Source organism: Temnothorax curvispinosus, unplaced genomic scaffold (genome assembly GCF_003070985.1).
Source record: "Temnothorax curvispinosus isolate PA1 unplaced genomic scaffold, ASM307098v1 QBEX01005133.1, whole genome shotgun sequence".
NCBI lineage: Eukaryota > Metazoa > Arthropoda > Insecta > Hymenoptera > Formicidae > Temnothorax > Temnothorax curvispinosus.
In genome coordinates this window covers 1,420,235-1,436,261 of record NW_020214913.1, presented here as the reverse complement: position 1 = coordinate 1,436,261, position 16,027 = coordinate 1,420,235, and the positions used below count along the sequence as shown (strand labels likewise).

At 41.7% G+C, this 16,027-nt stretch overlaps 2 protein-coding genes across 3 annotated transcripts in view; both read right to left on the bottom strand.

The window, feature by feature from the left end:
- The window catches only part of LOC112454537 (signal-induced proliferation-associated 1-like protein 1), a 57,091-nt gene extending 49,506 nt beyond the window's left edge, over positions 1-7,585 (bottom strand). The window contains exon 1 of one of the 2 annotated variants that reach the window (XM_025015999.1): positions 7,395-7,585. The gene's annotated coding sequence lies outside the window, so the exon portion shown is untranslated. The remainder of the gene's footprint in view (positions 1-7,394) is intronic. The other variant, XM_025015998.1, reaches the window with a different exon arrangement.
- A 4,973-nt stretch (positions 7,586-12,558) lies between these two features.
- Positions 12,559-14,841, bottom strand: LOC112454572 (probable ATP-dependent RNA helicase DDX28). Its single transcript, XM_025016049.1, has 7 exons — positions 14,709-14,841; positions 14,400-14,630; positions 13,974-14,309; positions 13,642-13,899; positions 13,445-13,558; positions 12,975-13,366; positions 12,559-12,835 (listed from the first exon to the last, which is right to left on the bottom strand). The coding sequence occupies exons 1-7, from the start codon at positions 14,778-14,780 to the stop codon at positions 12,607-12,609; spliced, it is 1,632 nt and encodes a 543-aa protein (XP_024871817.1). The 5' UTR covers positions 14,781-14,841; the 3' UTR covers positions 12,559-12,606.
- Positions 14,842-16,027: the final 1,186 nt, after the last annotated feature.

The window sequence follows — 16,027 nt, the reverse complement described above, 5'->3', positions numbered from 1 at the left end:
AGAGAGAGAGAGAGAGAGAGAGAGAGAGAGAGAGAGAGAGAGAGAGAAAGAGAGAGAACCTTTCTCGAGCCTTTCAATTCCCTTCAAATACTTCTTCAGAAAGCTCTTTTGCCTTTCGTCTTATGTCGTCTACGACTTGAGTCGGTGACAAGCGGATTTTTTTTTAACGTGCCAGCCACACGTAGGGCCTTCGTCGCGGGAGGAAAGGGGGTCGAGAGGGCTCGCATATAGGAATTCGTCTCAAGACAACGATTCGTCCGTAGCCCTTTTCCCGTGCCCGAGCCTCGTGCGGGCGGGGGGGCTCTCATCTACGAACTCGTGGAGAGGAAACGACGTCCCGGCACCGTGGCGCGACTCGGCTCCACCTCGCTCGCCAACGTTTATCAAGTCGAGAAGTCAATGCACTCCCCCACGTAGCGCGGTTGTGCGCGGCCGAAAGCCCGTATCATACTTACACGGGACGTGTGCCCCACTTTCGCCGCCGTTGGACAACGATAGATTCCTTGGTCGATTCGTCATTATAGCGAGTGTATGAAAATAGGAAAAAATATTCGGTAATAAGTGCATAATCTTTATTAAAGTAACTTTTACTTGATGGAGAAAGAAAATACAAGTTTTTATATGAAAAGAGAAAAGTCTTGACAGGTTTTAGGAATAAATTAGAATAGCAAGAACTTTATTCTTTGAATAATTTCATTGACTTTAACTGAATCTTGATTTGCATAAGAAAGACGCCGTTTAATTTTAAAAGTTTAAACTGCAAAAGAAATTAAGGGAGACGTCTCTTATTAAATATTAGTAGAAAAAAATCATTTCGATTCTTAACAACGAATTGCCTTGTTAACCGTAAATGTACTTATTACCAGATACACTCTTTGTATATTACATGAATTTTTAAATATAAAAAATGTGGTCGAAAAAAATTCTTCCGTCTCTATGTAGAAATCTCTATAAAAGAAAGAAATATCGTATATATAGGTCTTATTTCTTTAAAGTCAATCTATTTCTGAGGATAAAACATTCGCGTGAAACCGGCTTAAGTCGCCGCAGAGCATTGGATGACTCGGCCAGGTATATGTTCCCGATGCGCGTTGCCACGGGATGCACCGTAAGATACGCATTAATTGGAGAATCGGTCGGAATTTACGCGTGGCCGCGCGCGTTGTGCGTGCCTCATGCGTGTCGCTGCGAGGCGATCTCGTGACTCGCCCAGTTGTACAGAGGGACGATCGTAACCCGAAACGAATTCTCCCATTTATTTGATACTATGCCGATACGTTTGCGAGATTTGCGGCGGTCACGGAACGATAGGTGCCGACAGAATTGGTCAAACTGCCTTCGACCACAAAAGCATGAATGTCACTCCGGAGTTAGCTATAAATTACTCTTTTATTGCTATCATTTATTTTATCTAATTGATTGTTATATGAGGTAAGATGTATATGTTATTTTAATCGCAAAATGACCCGGAAATCTCTGACAAATTTAATTAATTTCCTCCAATAAAAATGTCAGACAAATAGCATTTTATGTTGTATTTCAGCCTTAATAAAAGTTTAGAAATGCACGTAAATAACGGAGCCATCCTATTTTTTTAATCCTATTTTATAAACCGTACTTTAACAATGTTTTTATTTTAGAGATAAATTAAATGTTGAATTACGGATTAAATGTTGAAAATTCAGGGAAGTTATAAAAAATTACTATCATCTAAATTGACCCCTGTCACATAGTTTATTATTTGATGCTTGATCCGACCAGAAATGGGATAGGTATGTATAAATCACTGTGTACCGAGTGCATCAGAGCTCAGAGCCATGATAAATGGCTCATGCTTCTATAAACACGAAAATATATATTCTATCGCTTAGGTCTGTGTACAGACAGGGCGACGAAATCGATTAGGCACGCAGCTGCGCCGAAAAATTCCACACGAAACATGCGTTTCGGCATTCTAGGAAAGAATAATCGCGCCTTCGAAACTCGATCGTGCCTGCGCGCTGTTGCCGAGCGAAGAAAACGACCGGACTTCGAATCAAGAAGTGACGATGCATCGTGCGCTGCATAAAAAGCGCATCTACACCAAACAGGAAATGCAGCTACAAGCTAAGCCTTTTAATAGGTTTGACATAACGTACTGCACGTAACGTATATGTACACATTTATGGTCGGAGCTTCCTAATTTGTTGCACAAGTTTAAAATTTGCAATACAGTAAAGATACAAGAAATTGCATGGAGCTTACGTAAAAATGTTAGAATTCAGAAAATTATATCTCGAATAATAATTATTTCGCGTGGCCTCTATGATTTTAGAATACTTTGTATTTACTTTTATATTGGCTGTATCATTCTGATTCTCTAGATAAAAAAAATTCTCGCAGACTTTTTTTCTTGATAACTGATAACGAAATCATAACTGTACGAATAATTGCCGATACCCTGTTACATTTCAACGTCTTCGGATTGTGCAGGATGCCACGTTTCTGCTGTGCGAGAGTCATCCATGCGACGACCGGAAGTAGGCGTAATAACGAACTCCCATCGGCCATACGCGGCGTCGGGAATACAATAACTTGTGTACGTGGGACACAAAGGCCGTTCTCTCTGCGAGTATACAACACGCACGAATTCCGGAGAGCGCTTCTTCCGAACGGGAGCGGCCTGCTCCTTTTTTTGGGGGAGATTTCAACCGGCGACCGGCGACCGGCGACCCGGCGCATACCAGGTCATTTGAGAGCGACTGCTCGTTAAAAGTTGGCGAACTGCGCGCATTTCCATCGGGATAACAATTATGTGTCTGTTTCGCAATTACAATAATTCCGACTTTAAACATATAAATATATATTTATTATTTTGTAGAAAATTATTGTATAAAAAGAATAAAAATGTCGAATAAAAATATGGACGGGATATATATGCACTATGAGTTTTTTCCTTCTCTATTTTTTAGTTTTCTTTATATTTTTACGTTTTTATGTCGTATTATCATATGCATACTTTGTTGGAAAATTCACAATTTTTTTTACCGCGAACTCTTAATTTCTGCAAAACAAACAAGTACTATCATTCACACGATCTTGGCTACTCTTTAAGCATAAAAAACCAAGTCACGACAACTTACGAGATCTTCCCGTAGAATTTTGAAACGTTTGAAAGGGAAGCAAGTGTGGGCATTTTCCACGTTTCGCGTAGTACGACACGTGGGCATCGTGGGAGCCAATGGATACTATCTTAAAAGTACCGTAAAAGTACCATGTGTTCCGCACATGTTCGTAGAGCGTAATTGCAAAAAGCGTCATTTCTACCGGTAAACGCGCGCGTGAAAAGCGTAATTATTTCCTTCAGAAGCGTTAGTTTTCAGCTAACTGTACATCTTCTACCTTCGACACATATAGTCTTCATGTAGCTTTGAAGTAACAATTTACGGTTTTTCAAAAAGACGCGAGATTAAATAAAGTGCGATTTCTCTTTCGGCCTCATCCAACTGGCGGAAAAACCGGAGAGATCGGCGTTCGGAAGATCGTGGAAGAGACACGTTCGTTGACACGCCGAGATCGCGTCACGACGCCCTCATTAAAAAGCGCGATCTCGCACGAATAAATTCATGAAAGATCGTCGCTCGAGGGGAGGGCTACGATCGGGCCCCTCGATGCGTACGTACATCGCCGACCCACGCTGCCCATATAAGGACTGCCCACGCGATATCTATCGTCCGGAGGTATCGATGAGCAATTACGGATCGAGAGGCTGACCTTGATCCGGCGGGAAAACCGTGTGAGAACTGGCTTCTCGATGATCGTCGGTCAATCGAGCCGTGCCTCTTGACAGATTGATTATCCACGCGCGTGCGGGATTTAATCTAATATTAAATTTGGTTAATTTCAAAAGCGATTATTATATAATAAAGATATGTCAACGCTACATTTTATCGCATTCAATGCACTGCATTTAATAAACGATTACCGGAGAAAATGAAAATTTTGTTAAGAGCAACCGTGACGATCGTCTACGAAATATACTTCAACTTGGAAACTCATCGTAACGAGATCACCTAGAAATTTCTTTCCCACGAGCAACGTGACAATACGAAATTCAGGTCATTCGCTACGCTGCGTAGGAATTGCGGCGAATAAGATCAGTGAGGTTAATCAGATCGGAAAGAAAACGATAAGGTCGCCCATTCCGGCGTAAACCCGCAACATTCTCATAAACGCACGATTGCAGCTGACTGTTGAATGCTATTACCATACATCTATATGTATCTTTTTGATCTGGAAAATAATTAACCATTGTAAAATCACGAAAAGTCAAAACGTCCCGAAGAATTATCTCAAGTAGGTATTGTCAACGAAGTTCCTTTGTAATTAAATGTATATTAATCGACAGTTGCGACAACTGAGAAAAATATATTCTTCTTTAAACACTCAAGCACACATAGGTTGATAAATTCCCAAATGTTACTTCTCGTTCTACATCTAGAAAACTATCTAAGCTCATTTTGTCGTAAAGACTTCAATGAGTCCTCTATTAAGTAAACCTTGCCTTATTTTCTTTCTCATTAACCGTTTTATTAAAATTATACGTGTTGCATTGATGTGTAAATGTATCTTAAAATACTCGAATAATAAATTCTAATAAACGAACAAATTAAATAATAAACATTACTTAAATATAACAATAAAACCTCATTTTTTTACACATTTATAGGGCGAGCTAAAAAGTTCCTTCAATATATCATCCAATTCTTTGTTCTCAAAAATATTTCCAGCGTAGAAATTACAGTTCCATAATTCTTTATTCTATCTATAATTTCTATAATTCTTTCAACGTTCGCTATTTCTACTCAACCTCGAATGACTCCAACGGAAATTGTTTTCATTTTTTATCTTTATAGCGTAAAATTGTCCGGAACGAAGTCGAGATGCGGTCCATGAAACGGCGTGACGAAAACGTTCCGGACGGAGAGAGTGTCACTGCCGAGCGACGGCGAGAGCCATTATTGTAAGTTCAGGTATATGAAGGGATCTTAATGTGAATCTCGAAGAGACGAGACGCGACGGGGGATCGTTTACGAGTCGTCCGTGATCTCTCGCCGTTGCGTGATTGAGCAATGGCGGAGTTTTCGACCACGCAGCAGCGTCCCACGTGCATCAACGCCGTCGGTCGTGAGGGCACTTAATTCCCCGACGATGATCCGCTAACGATGACGTGGGCGACATTAAAGACGATATCGATGCATTGGAATGAGAACGATACGGCGTTACATCCCGGACGTAAGTAAAAAGACCGAAACGTATAGAATGTGTATAGATGCTTCCGGCACCTTGAGTCTCAATTAAGAATGTAATTACGAATTAGCTGTTCCGGTTAGGAGATGTTTAACATAACGAGATCGTAACGATAAGATTGTGGATTCATTGTGGAACGTTCGGACGAACGAGATACGTGAGATCCTATCGCGGTCACTGAGTACGCACGTCTGCATCCTAATGTCGTATAATTGTACGTCTCGCATGATATATAGTCCCTATTTCTCGTGTGAATTCTTTCTAATTGGCTTTTGAATAAAATACGTTTAAAAAAATCTGATTACCCAGGCGCGCAACTCTTCCCCTTTCCCCTCTTCGCTTTAGCGCCCGCGACACGGTACGAATCGATTAACGTATTATGCCAGACGTATACTTAGAATTTTATCGAAAAAGTACATTCGTAATTCGCCAACGATATAATAAATATTAGACGTTCATTTTATCGACTACAATTGGCAAATAATCATCATGGCGATTCGACCATTGGTTTTGGTCCGATTAATCGTCAAGACCACGGTCTTTTGTGTATATATATATATATATATATCAAAGATTATTAACGTCTTAACCACGGTCTTACACAAAAGACCGTGGTCTTGACGATTAATCGGACCAAAACAAAAATATCGGACCAAAATATAAATATATAAATATATATATATATAAATGAGATGCTTATATATATATATCTCATTTTTTTTTAATAATTTAAATTAAATTAAATTATTAAATTCAATCGGACCAAAACCAATGGGTTGAATCGTCACGATGATTATTTGCCAATTGTAGTCGATGAAATAAACGTCTAATGTTTAAAATTTTATCTTCACGTGCGATGGACTTTCCGCGCGCGGGCGCGGTTTAGAAAATTAACGCGCGCGACGCGCATCGGCGTGTTACGATCGTTACGTAGCGGAGTTGCGTGAAAAGCAGCACGCGATGATGATTCTATGGGCCGAGCACGTAATTCCACGGTATAATCGCACGTGAGGAAACTCGCCGCCTTCCCGATTATCAATCGCAAAGATTAAATTATACGGGAGAGAAAGAGGGGAGAGAAGAAAAACACCCCGTGTATACCCAGGCATTCGCGTGCGACTTGCCTACGTATCATCGATATGCGCCGACCTTGCCGATTACATTTCGCGCCGCGAATTATTACGTCGCGCGGGAACCGAACGCTCGTTTTAATTATGCGCGACCCAATTAGCTCAATCGCGACTTCAATTCTTCGACCTGCATCTCGACCTGGGGGCACGTGTATCACGGAACTTTTCAGCATGGATTCTGATCGGAGTTATTTAATTGTCTCCTAAATTTTTGTCGTGTTTTCTAGGGAAAACGGAATAATTCCGATCGAAATCCATTCCGAAAAATTCCGTACAATAAGTACGTATCCTGGTCTCGCATTTTCCGCGGTTTTCTCCTTCCCTAACCAACGCTCTCCCCCCCCCCCCCCCCCTTTTCCAATTTGGATTTTGGATTCGCTGTTAATTCCATTGTTTACATCGTTCTCGACGATTAAGCGTCACGTGCCTCGATTTGTCATCAAGGGACGAAATTAAGAAAATATTTTACCTCTGGGTTGTTTCGCACGACAATCTCGAGGGGCTTGAAGGGACTCGTTTTTCCTGTACAAATTATTTTTTAATCAATTTACTAATTTCGATAGACGCGCGTTACTCGTCACGGTATTTCCCGTTTATAAAATCCATCTGGCTTTTATGAGGAAACCATCATTTAGCCTTCGCCATGTAAAGGTATAACTAATTGTAAGTACACGATATTAGGCGTCAGAAATGCTTGGAGCACTTTGTTCCATGGGCTTATTCCCACATACGTGATCGCAAGTATAACAATAAAACGATTAAATTTAAAATCTCGATCTGAACGCTTCCGTCTTCGTCGGCGCGATTCAGCACGGCTAACCGACCATTGTTATCAGTCTTAACGATTATTGTTATCAGCGCCTATCTCTTATCGGTGGTCTCATCCGATACGCCGATCGCGCTAGCGAAATCGGATTCGGAGCGGTACCATCGTCTTTCTAAAGTTCGTCGAAAATAATAAAAGGAAAAACTCACGTTTTCGGGCTGGGACGAACGCCTCTGCCGCGGCACACAGAAGAGCGGCACGCCGCTTTCCCGCTTCCTCTCCAATATAGCGGCTTCCGGTTCCCCTTTGGAGCACCAAGACGCAACCTCGACGCGCCCGCCGCCGGCCGCGCGAATCCTCTTCCTCTCCTTCCCCTCGCCCTTATCCACCACGTCCTTTTCTCCTTCTCACAAATCACCAACGAGGAGCGCGCACTCCCGGCGACTTCACTCACGGCCACTTTTCTCAAATTTCTTTCCACGCTCGATTCAGCCGCGCGTCACACGACTCACCTCTCTCTTTCGTTCGTTCAATTCTCACAAATCGATCGTTTCGATTCACGGCCGCTCGGTCGCGAACATAAACAAACGCCACGGACGTACCTACGCGGTACGCGCGCCAGCGACGCGTCACGCACACGCGGGGCTTCCTTCGAGGAGAGACACGCGGGCAGGAGGTGGCAGGAGACGAGTTTCTTACCTCCTCCGACTTCGGGATTCACGATTCGATCTCATCCGATCCGGCACGCGGCGAACTCTTTGTTTTATCGCCGCCGCCGCCGCTGGCTGGACTCCAGCGACTTCGCGCTGAAGTCAGCCGCGCTCAAGTCAATTCGAACACTCGAGTCCAACCGACGCTCACGTTCGTTTCCTTTCGTTCTCTTTCTCGCGCTGTCAGAGAGACAGAGAGACAGAGGGATCTCTTTTCGTTTCGCACGCGGCGAGTTTTCCGCAATCTTCTCGTGTCGTCGCGCGTCGGAGACAACGAAGATTGACGCGCGAGAAACGATCGCGAGAGAACGCTCGCGCGAGCGACGACGCTCCACAATGGCGACGGATTGCGCTACGCGAGTTGACTGCGCGCTCGTTCTTAGCGGACCGGTCGTCGCCGCGCGCGCTCCCCCTACCATTCCTACCGCTCCCCCCCCCTCCGCTTCGCTCTCTCGCGTTGTTGGGTCCTTCCACGCCGCGAGAGCGAGCTTCGGGCGACGCGGACGCGACGCGTGTCCAACTGTCCATGGCGCTCCGTTACCGGAGCGCTCCGACTTCTTACAGAACACGAGGATGCGAGCGGTAGACGCAATGAGTCTGTTGTTTCCAGCAGCGACTTCTTTCTTCTCGCTTTCAACATGTATGAGTAAAGAAAGAAGGGAAAAAAATGAAAGAAAAGAAAGGGATTTGTCCGCGTGACGAATTCTGAAAAAATTCGCCGCGCTACGATCGTACGGGATTCACTTGACGAATCTGTCGCGCCGTGCATTGACGCGATATTATCGTATGTCTACGTAGACCGTAGCTTTCGATACACGATGTTGAAGATTTCTAGATATCTCGATTACCGATTCTGTTGAATTAGTCTGAGATTTAAATTCGTTTAAATTCGTTCTCTATATGCGAATTAGATACGACCACAATTGAATTAATCGACGTGCTGTTTCTATTAAATGCAATTTTGATGTAATATGTAACGAATAATAATTATTGCGGCTTATTGTGAATATATTGGGTCATAATATTTATCAGGTAATTGGTGTGTCGCATTTGATATCAGGATACTGTAATTTTGTGTTTTGCATTAGACAAATAAATACCGAGCGGTTGACCAGCATGAAATATCGAGTGATTTATTAATAGGAAATACTAAATGATTATACAATAATACCAATATGATACGCATATTTGGCATGGCACGAACGAGAATAAGCGAGATCGTCGACCTTGCATGAGCCAAGCGCAAAACACATCGTAATTGTTTCAAACCATAATCGCACCCGTGTAGCTCGTTAGCTCGTTATTTCTGACTAATCGCGATTTTCACGCAATCGAAATGAGATTCCAAGATTCTTGATCCGGTTCCTGGCAAGCATGACTCAACGAAACGGTCCCCCGTCAAGATCAGGCGTACGCGCGCGCGCTCGCACGATTCTTGCGGGTTATTAAAATCGAATTAGGGTGCATTCCGGCAAAAAATAGACGATCGAAATCAATTTTCCTGCCCCGATACACGAGCGCTTGAAACTCTCGCGTGCAACGTTAATGGATACCGAATTACCGAGAGCAACGGATATGTTGAACGAAGAATTTATATATGGCGATTTGCGTTCGTCGAGGAGAAAACTTAGTCACCGGTGCGAGAGTGGCGATTACGCGAACGGCAGTACGACTTATTAGACAGTAGATTTATGGCCGGTATACTTAAGTCGTGTTTTCGCTATATACACTCGTAATTGCGATTCTGTGAAGTCAGCACTTTGTTTTTTAGAACGGTACATAATTAATGAACTTCTGTCTTCCCCATAAGTGTCGCAAAATTGATTAAGAAATGAATTAATAACATCTCAAGTTTAACATTTGGATGCAATTAATTGAAACTTAAAATTGGAATGTCTTTTTCACGTAATTCATTTCTTGATTAATCGCTTCCCACTTATTTATTAATTATAAATTTAGACGGACTTTTATAAATTATCTTGTCGAGTGACTGTGTGTTTTCTTCGCAGGTCGCATTTCTATCGAGCGTTTCCAAGAATCGCGTCTTTTTTCCGGTTACACTCATACGGCCGCGTATTGCGTGTGTGCATGTGTGAAATCAGTGTTGGGTATCTCCGCGTAAACAATAACAATCCACGTCGACGTGAAGACTTTGTAAGCCATCTTTCTACGCGCATTTGCGCGAGCATAACGCTTGTTTCTGATTACAGCCTCTCATCAAAACAATTAAATGTTATATATAATTATTTCCTCGTCGTTACGTATCGTACTGTATACCGTATACGCCCCGTTAACGCATTCCTCTTTTGCTGAAAAAAGCAGGGAGAAATTTAATCGTGTAAAACTTAATGATAGATTATTTTTTCCTCCCCTTTTTTATAACTAATTTATAAAAAACCTTCATCGATCATGTTTTTTAAGTAAGAATATTCGTAACATAAGGAAATTAGTGTTCAACGTTATATATCCCAAATCTAACGGTATTGCAAATACTCAATAATATTTAACAATAATCAGACCAAACGAAAGAATCTGTAATGCTATTTCAATTTGAAAAAAGTTGGAAGTTAAATTGATTTAATATGAATTTCCCTGGAATCTCTCGTGGAAATCATAGCTTTCCCATGTATAGAAAATCAAATGCAAAAAAATAAATAATAGCTTATGTAGTACTATTATATTAAATCGATAAAAATATAGTTTTAAATATTTAATTCAGCTTACGTAATATTCCTGATGCCATGTATACATATACATATATTCGGGATCGAATAAAAACTCAGATATACGATTTCAATCGAATGCACATGTATGCACATATTTCGTCCAAACTGTATTGCACATGTTTTTGTTCTTCCGTAGGAATATCCCTATTAAAAAAGAGAAATTTACCCAGATGATCGTAAAGCTTTCAACACGCTGTATGCGTAGGGAGATACGATTTAAAAATGATGAAACCATACACACATACCGAACCGAAGCACGGGGGCCGGAGTATACGGCGGAAACCGCGTGTGACCAGGCCTAGCTGAGAGATTAGAGAGAAGATCCCCCGGATAGATGCTGTATCGCGCGCTCCGTATTGCTGCCGTTCCACGCGGCCACCCACGCTAATTAGTCCATTATCATTGCGGTCGTCACTACCGTCAACTCATCGCTCGCGTTTACCGTTTCCCGGTGGCGGCAACGGTAGACGTAACTTTAATGAGACGGTGTACTAAAGGCGTGACCGTGTCGTACCCTTTCGGAGCGCGTTGCCTGCTAACGACGCTCGTTAAATCGTGTATACATAGCAGAGGCTGCGCGTCCGGGAACAAGCGGCTAAATTGATTTAACGCGAATTTTCCCTGAGTGGAAATATCGGGAATCGTCTCAATTGATTTTTATATAGCGGACGATGTTACCGAATAAGGAGAGCTGGAAAGGATAGCGCGATAAACACGTTAATGAGACCAAAACTTATTTATCCAACAGTATTCCACGTAAAAGACACTCTCATTCGCTGAATTCAATTCTAAATTTATCTGCGATGAGGACAAGTGAACGGATGGGCTTATTCTCGCGAATAATGGTGGTGCGCGCGTTCAACATGGATGATAATTCTCCCTGGGGGTCGATTGTGTATCTTGAAACGAGGTGAAAATTACAAAAGTGTGAACAGATTTACTAGATCTCGACAAATAAAGTCGTAAATACGCCAATAAATTTCCTCACTTTTGTAATTTTCACCTTGTTTCAAGATAGACAATCGATCCCCTGGCCTTTGTTTCGCTTCGGAGCGTCGTCCCCTGGTCTCGTGAGACAACGAGGGTCCTTCCGTGCGTCGCGCGGTGACACGATCCGGCGCACCCATCATCACCACGTGGCGCGCGGGCACGAACCGTCGGCGCGTGCCGGGCGCGTTTAATCTCGCTAAAACCCGACGCGAATAATAAACTGTCGGGCAGCGCGACGGCGGCGGTCTTGGACGCAAGGTCTACCAGCGGTTGTTTAGGGGAGAGCATTTACTATTTGCCGTGTGGGCGTTCGCCGTGTGGGAGTGCCGCCGGACACGACGGGAGGGACATCGGGCGAGCGGATGGACGAGCGTGCCACATACGTGTGTGTGGGTCGTGGTTTCCTCCCTGGAACTAAAACTTGGAATTCAGAAATCGGCGCGATAAAAGGAACCGCCGGAGCGACGAGCGACGAGCGACGAGAGGGAGTAAAGTATTCGGGCGTAGGACGCGCGGCTCGATTAACTTTCCTCATCTGGCAAATGCGCTATGTCGACGATAAGCGCGTCGTAGAAACGGAAATTTACTCTCGAGTGCTTTCCTTGGAAAGCAAACGGATCGAAATAAATTACGGAAAAATCGAGAAAAAGACGTACAAAAGTTCCGGCGGATAATGTTGGCGCAAACTTAATTAATCCCATAAATTTGAATGGAGGAGTTGTGCGAGGTAAGGTCTCTTGAAGAGATCAAACAAGGCAACAACATTTCGCTAATTAGTTAATCCCATCGGACGGCACTCTGAAGGTTTCCTCGTAAAGCACTAGCGCAGCTGTCCTCGAGCAACTTAATTACGTAAGCTGTGAGAAAAAAACAGCGTTATCGGCACAATCTATATAGAACGGCGTCGAGAGTATTCGCATAACTCTCACATAGCAACTGCGAGGAAATTATTGGGCAATAAAACAATCTTTATTTACACAATCGTGTAATACGATTCAGTACGGTATGCTAAATTCTTCCTGTACTTCTGTTTCATTTTCCGATCCAAGTGGCTCATAGAAGTCATCCTTTTCCTGCGTCTCCTTCAGATCGAATATCGGTATCGGTTTCATCTTCCGTACTGCCCTCTCTATTTTTTGCACTACAGCAATTTCACTTGGAGTGCTTATAAAACTGTCCACTCTGCAGTCCTTGACGCTACCGACTCTTCCGGTTCTACCACATCTGAAAGTACACATACGAACTGTCATATATATGTATATATGTATATCATAGCTTTAGGTTGCTATTTTATGTGCGCAAACACATGCACCAGATTTGTAAGAGACACGATAAATGTAGTAGATATGTATGAATTGTATACCTGTGGATATAATCGGCGGTTGCAGTTGGAAATTCATAATTCAGCACATGACGTACCGTCACCGTATCCAAACCCCTAGATCCGGCGTTTGTAGTGCACAACACTCGGAATTTACCGCTTTTAAAGCTGGCGTACTTGTTTTGCCTATCATACAGCTGCATGTCGCCGTTCAAGCGAACCGTCGGTATGTTACTGTTGTTCAGAAACATACTGACCCAATTGCAAGTGCTGTTGTTGTTGTTAAAGATAATCACTTGTTCCTTGTTGGCCACTTTCGGTTTGATATATTTCAGGAGTTCGGTCGGTTTGTCGCCTGGTCCCACCCTTATAAATTTTTGAGGCACGAGAATATGATGCAGTTTATCCGAGGTTACGTGTTGCAACGATTGCACCTGCAAACAGATAAACAATTAAAGCACGGTCTAATCTTAATGCCATCTAGTTCCGAGACTATCTCAACGCTGTCCTACATTTATGATATCTTCTAGGACCTCTGCCATTCTTGAAGGCATTGTTGCAGAGGCCAATGTGAATTGGGCGCTTATTGGTAGTTTGTTGTCCTCCACATTTTGCACGAAACCAAGCTAGAAATAATATTACTGCGCTTAAATATATATATCGTATTAAAATAATGTTATTATAAACGTAAAAAAATATGCAAACGTACTGGCAACCTTCTCAAGAATACTCGCAGCTGGTCTTCAAACGTCTCATGGAACAAAGCATCCGCTTCGTCCAATACAAGGTGCCTGACCATGTTTAATTTATAAATCCTGGTTGTAGTTAATTTGCTGATAACTCCGAAACTGGCTATAATGATATCAACTTCTTCCATAGGCGGATCTAGCATCATTTTCTTCGTTTTTCCACCAGTGATAGTTTTTGTACGAATACCAAGATACTGGCATATCTTTTTTGCTTCCAGCTGTGAAGACAAATATGTGATTTAAAATAAATTAGAAATAATAAAGGCATAAAATTAATTTTTGTGATACAAACCCCAATTTGATATGCCAATTCTCGAGAAGGCGTTACGATCAGTCCCAACGGAGCATTGTTCCGATGTCCCGTTAACTCTTTCCATCTTAGAACTTCATCTATCAAGGGTAGAAGATAAGTGAATGTTTTTCCACAACCGGTCTCTGCCGCTATGACAGTATTGGCTCCACTTATTATCTTGGGTATCCCAATTTTCTGTATCTTCAAGGGTTTCGTTATGCTGTATCTTTTCAAGATATCTATCAATTGTGGATTTAAACCGAAATGCTCGAAAGAATCGTATGCTTCTTCATCCACGTCTTTAACCGATTCATCGCCAAACGACTCATCTTTCACCTGAAAATTTCAAAGCACCTGTCAAACTCACAAAATGAAAACGGCACAGGGGAATAAGTAATGATAGGAGCTTAATGAATCATAACGTACATTCGTGAGAGGATATACAAAGAAATGATCCCCCTTAGATTTATAGTGATGCCATCCTTTGCTGATCAATGGTATCGGTTCGTATTTACGATACGTTTGCCCTTCGTAAAAGTTTAACTCTTTCCGTCTGCCGACGATTATCGGCGTCTGTCTTTCTATACCTTTTGGTCTCTCTGTATCTTTTGGTGTCTCGACGCACCTGGCGTTACCTTTCCTTCTGGAACCTTTTCTCTGTGCAGGACATTAGTTCAATGTAAACATTTGTTTGTACAACGAGATAAACAGGAGGACCAGCGATGTCGCACTTACGTAGTATCTTTGCAGTTGCGCAAACTGAACGTACGGGGTTCTGTGACACAAATTACAAAATCTGGAGAACATTTCTCGACAATTAAGTTGCGCTACACGTGCGTACGTGACAAAACGTCGTGGAAGCACGCGGCGTACATACTAGGCCGTTGCCATCTTGAATGCCGGTGATGAAAACTCCTTTAAAAATTATGAATGACGTTAGCATTAACGAACGCAATTGATTCACAAAGAAAATGTAAGGAAATACTTTCTAAAAAATTGCACGTAAAATGTTTAGCTTTTCTTTAAAATAACCGTTTATAGTTATGAGGTTATCGATAATGCAGAACGTTATCTCGGGGATCTGTATAACAGGAATCTACAGTGATCGGCTTATTTGATAAGTCTTCAATGTTTCCAATGTTGATAATGTAGCTGGCAAGTTAGTAAAGGTTGAATAACAGGGTACAGAGATGGCACAGCCTGTTCTTTTCTGAGGCCCGATTCTCTAACGAGAAACGTATGCGCAAACTCTGCTCTAACAGAAAGGCTGCAAATTGATTGGCGATCGCACAGTTTTTAGCCAATAAGCTTTGCAGCTTTTCTGTTAGAGCAGAGTTTACGCATACGTTTGTCGTTAGAGAATCGGGCCCGGCGTTTGAGCTCATTTGCTTTTCTAGTCTAATAAAAAAAAAAGTTTTGAGCTCGTGAAGAAGCACAAACAAAATTAGAATTAAATTTAGATTACGTCACTATGGAACACATGAATGACGATATATTTACGTAGCCGTATAAAAGAACACAATCATAGGAGCTTATTTATTTATTTCAATTTAAAAAAAGCTTTTAGCTCGATGCGTCACTCTGGATGATGTGCCTTCTTTTATCTTTTATCAGTAGATACCTAGCTATTACGAGTTTTGCAATCGAAGTGTTATGGTAGGTAAAGGATGCGATTCAATAAATTTATATATTATTAACACGAAAGAAAAAATAATTATAGCCTAGAAGATAATTTTTAATATTTTAATATTTTTAATTGAATAAATGTCTATGTCATTAACGTGAAAGCAGATACAATTGTCTTTAAGAAAAAAGAAAAATAATTACGGCATTTTAAAACAAGTCCATATCACCGTAAAAGAGAGTAATTACAGCCTAGAAGAAAGAAGTGATTATATATGGTATCTTAATTCAGTAAATTTATATGTTAACGTGAAACAATTAAATATATATATTAACATGAATAAATAAATTAGCATGAATAAAAGATACCATAAACATAGATTTATTGAATATATGTATAAATAATGATATAAAAAAATATCAAAATTGTT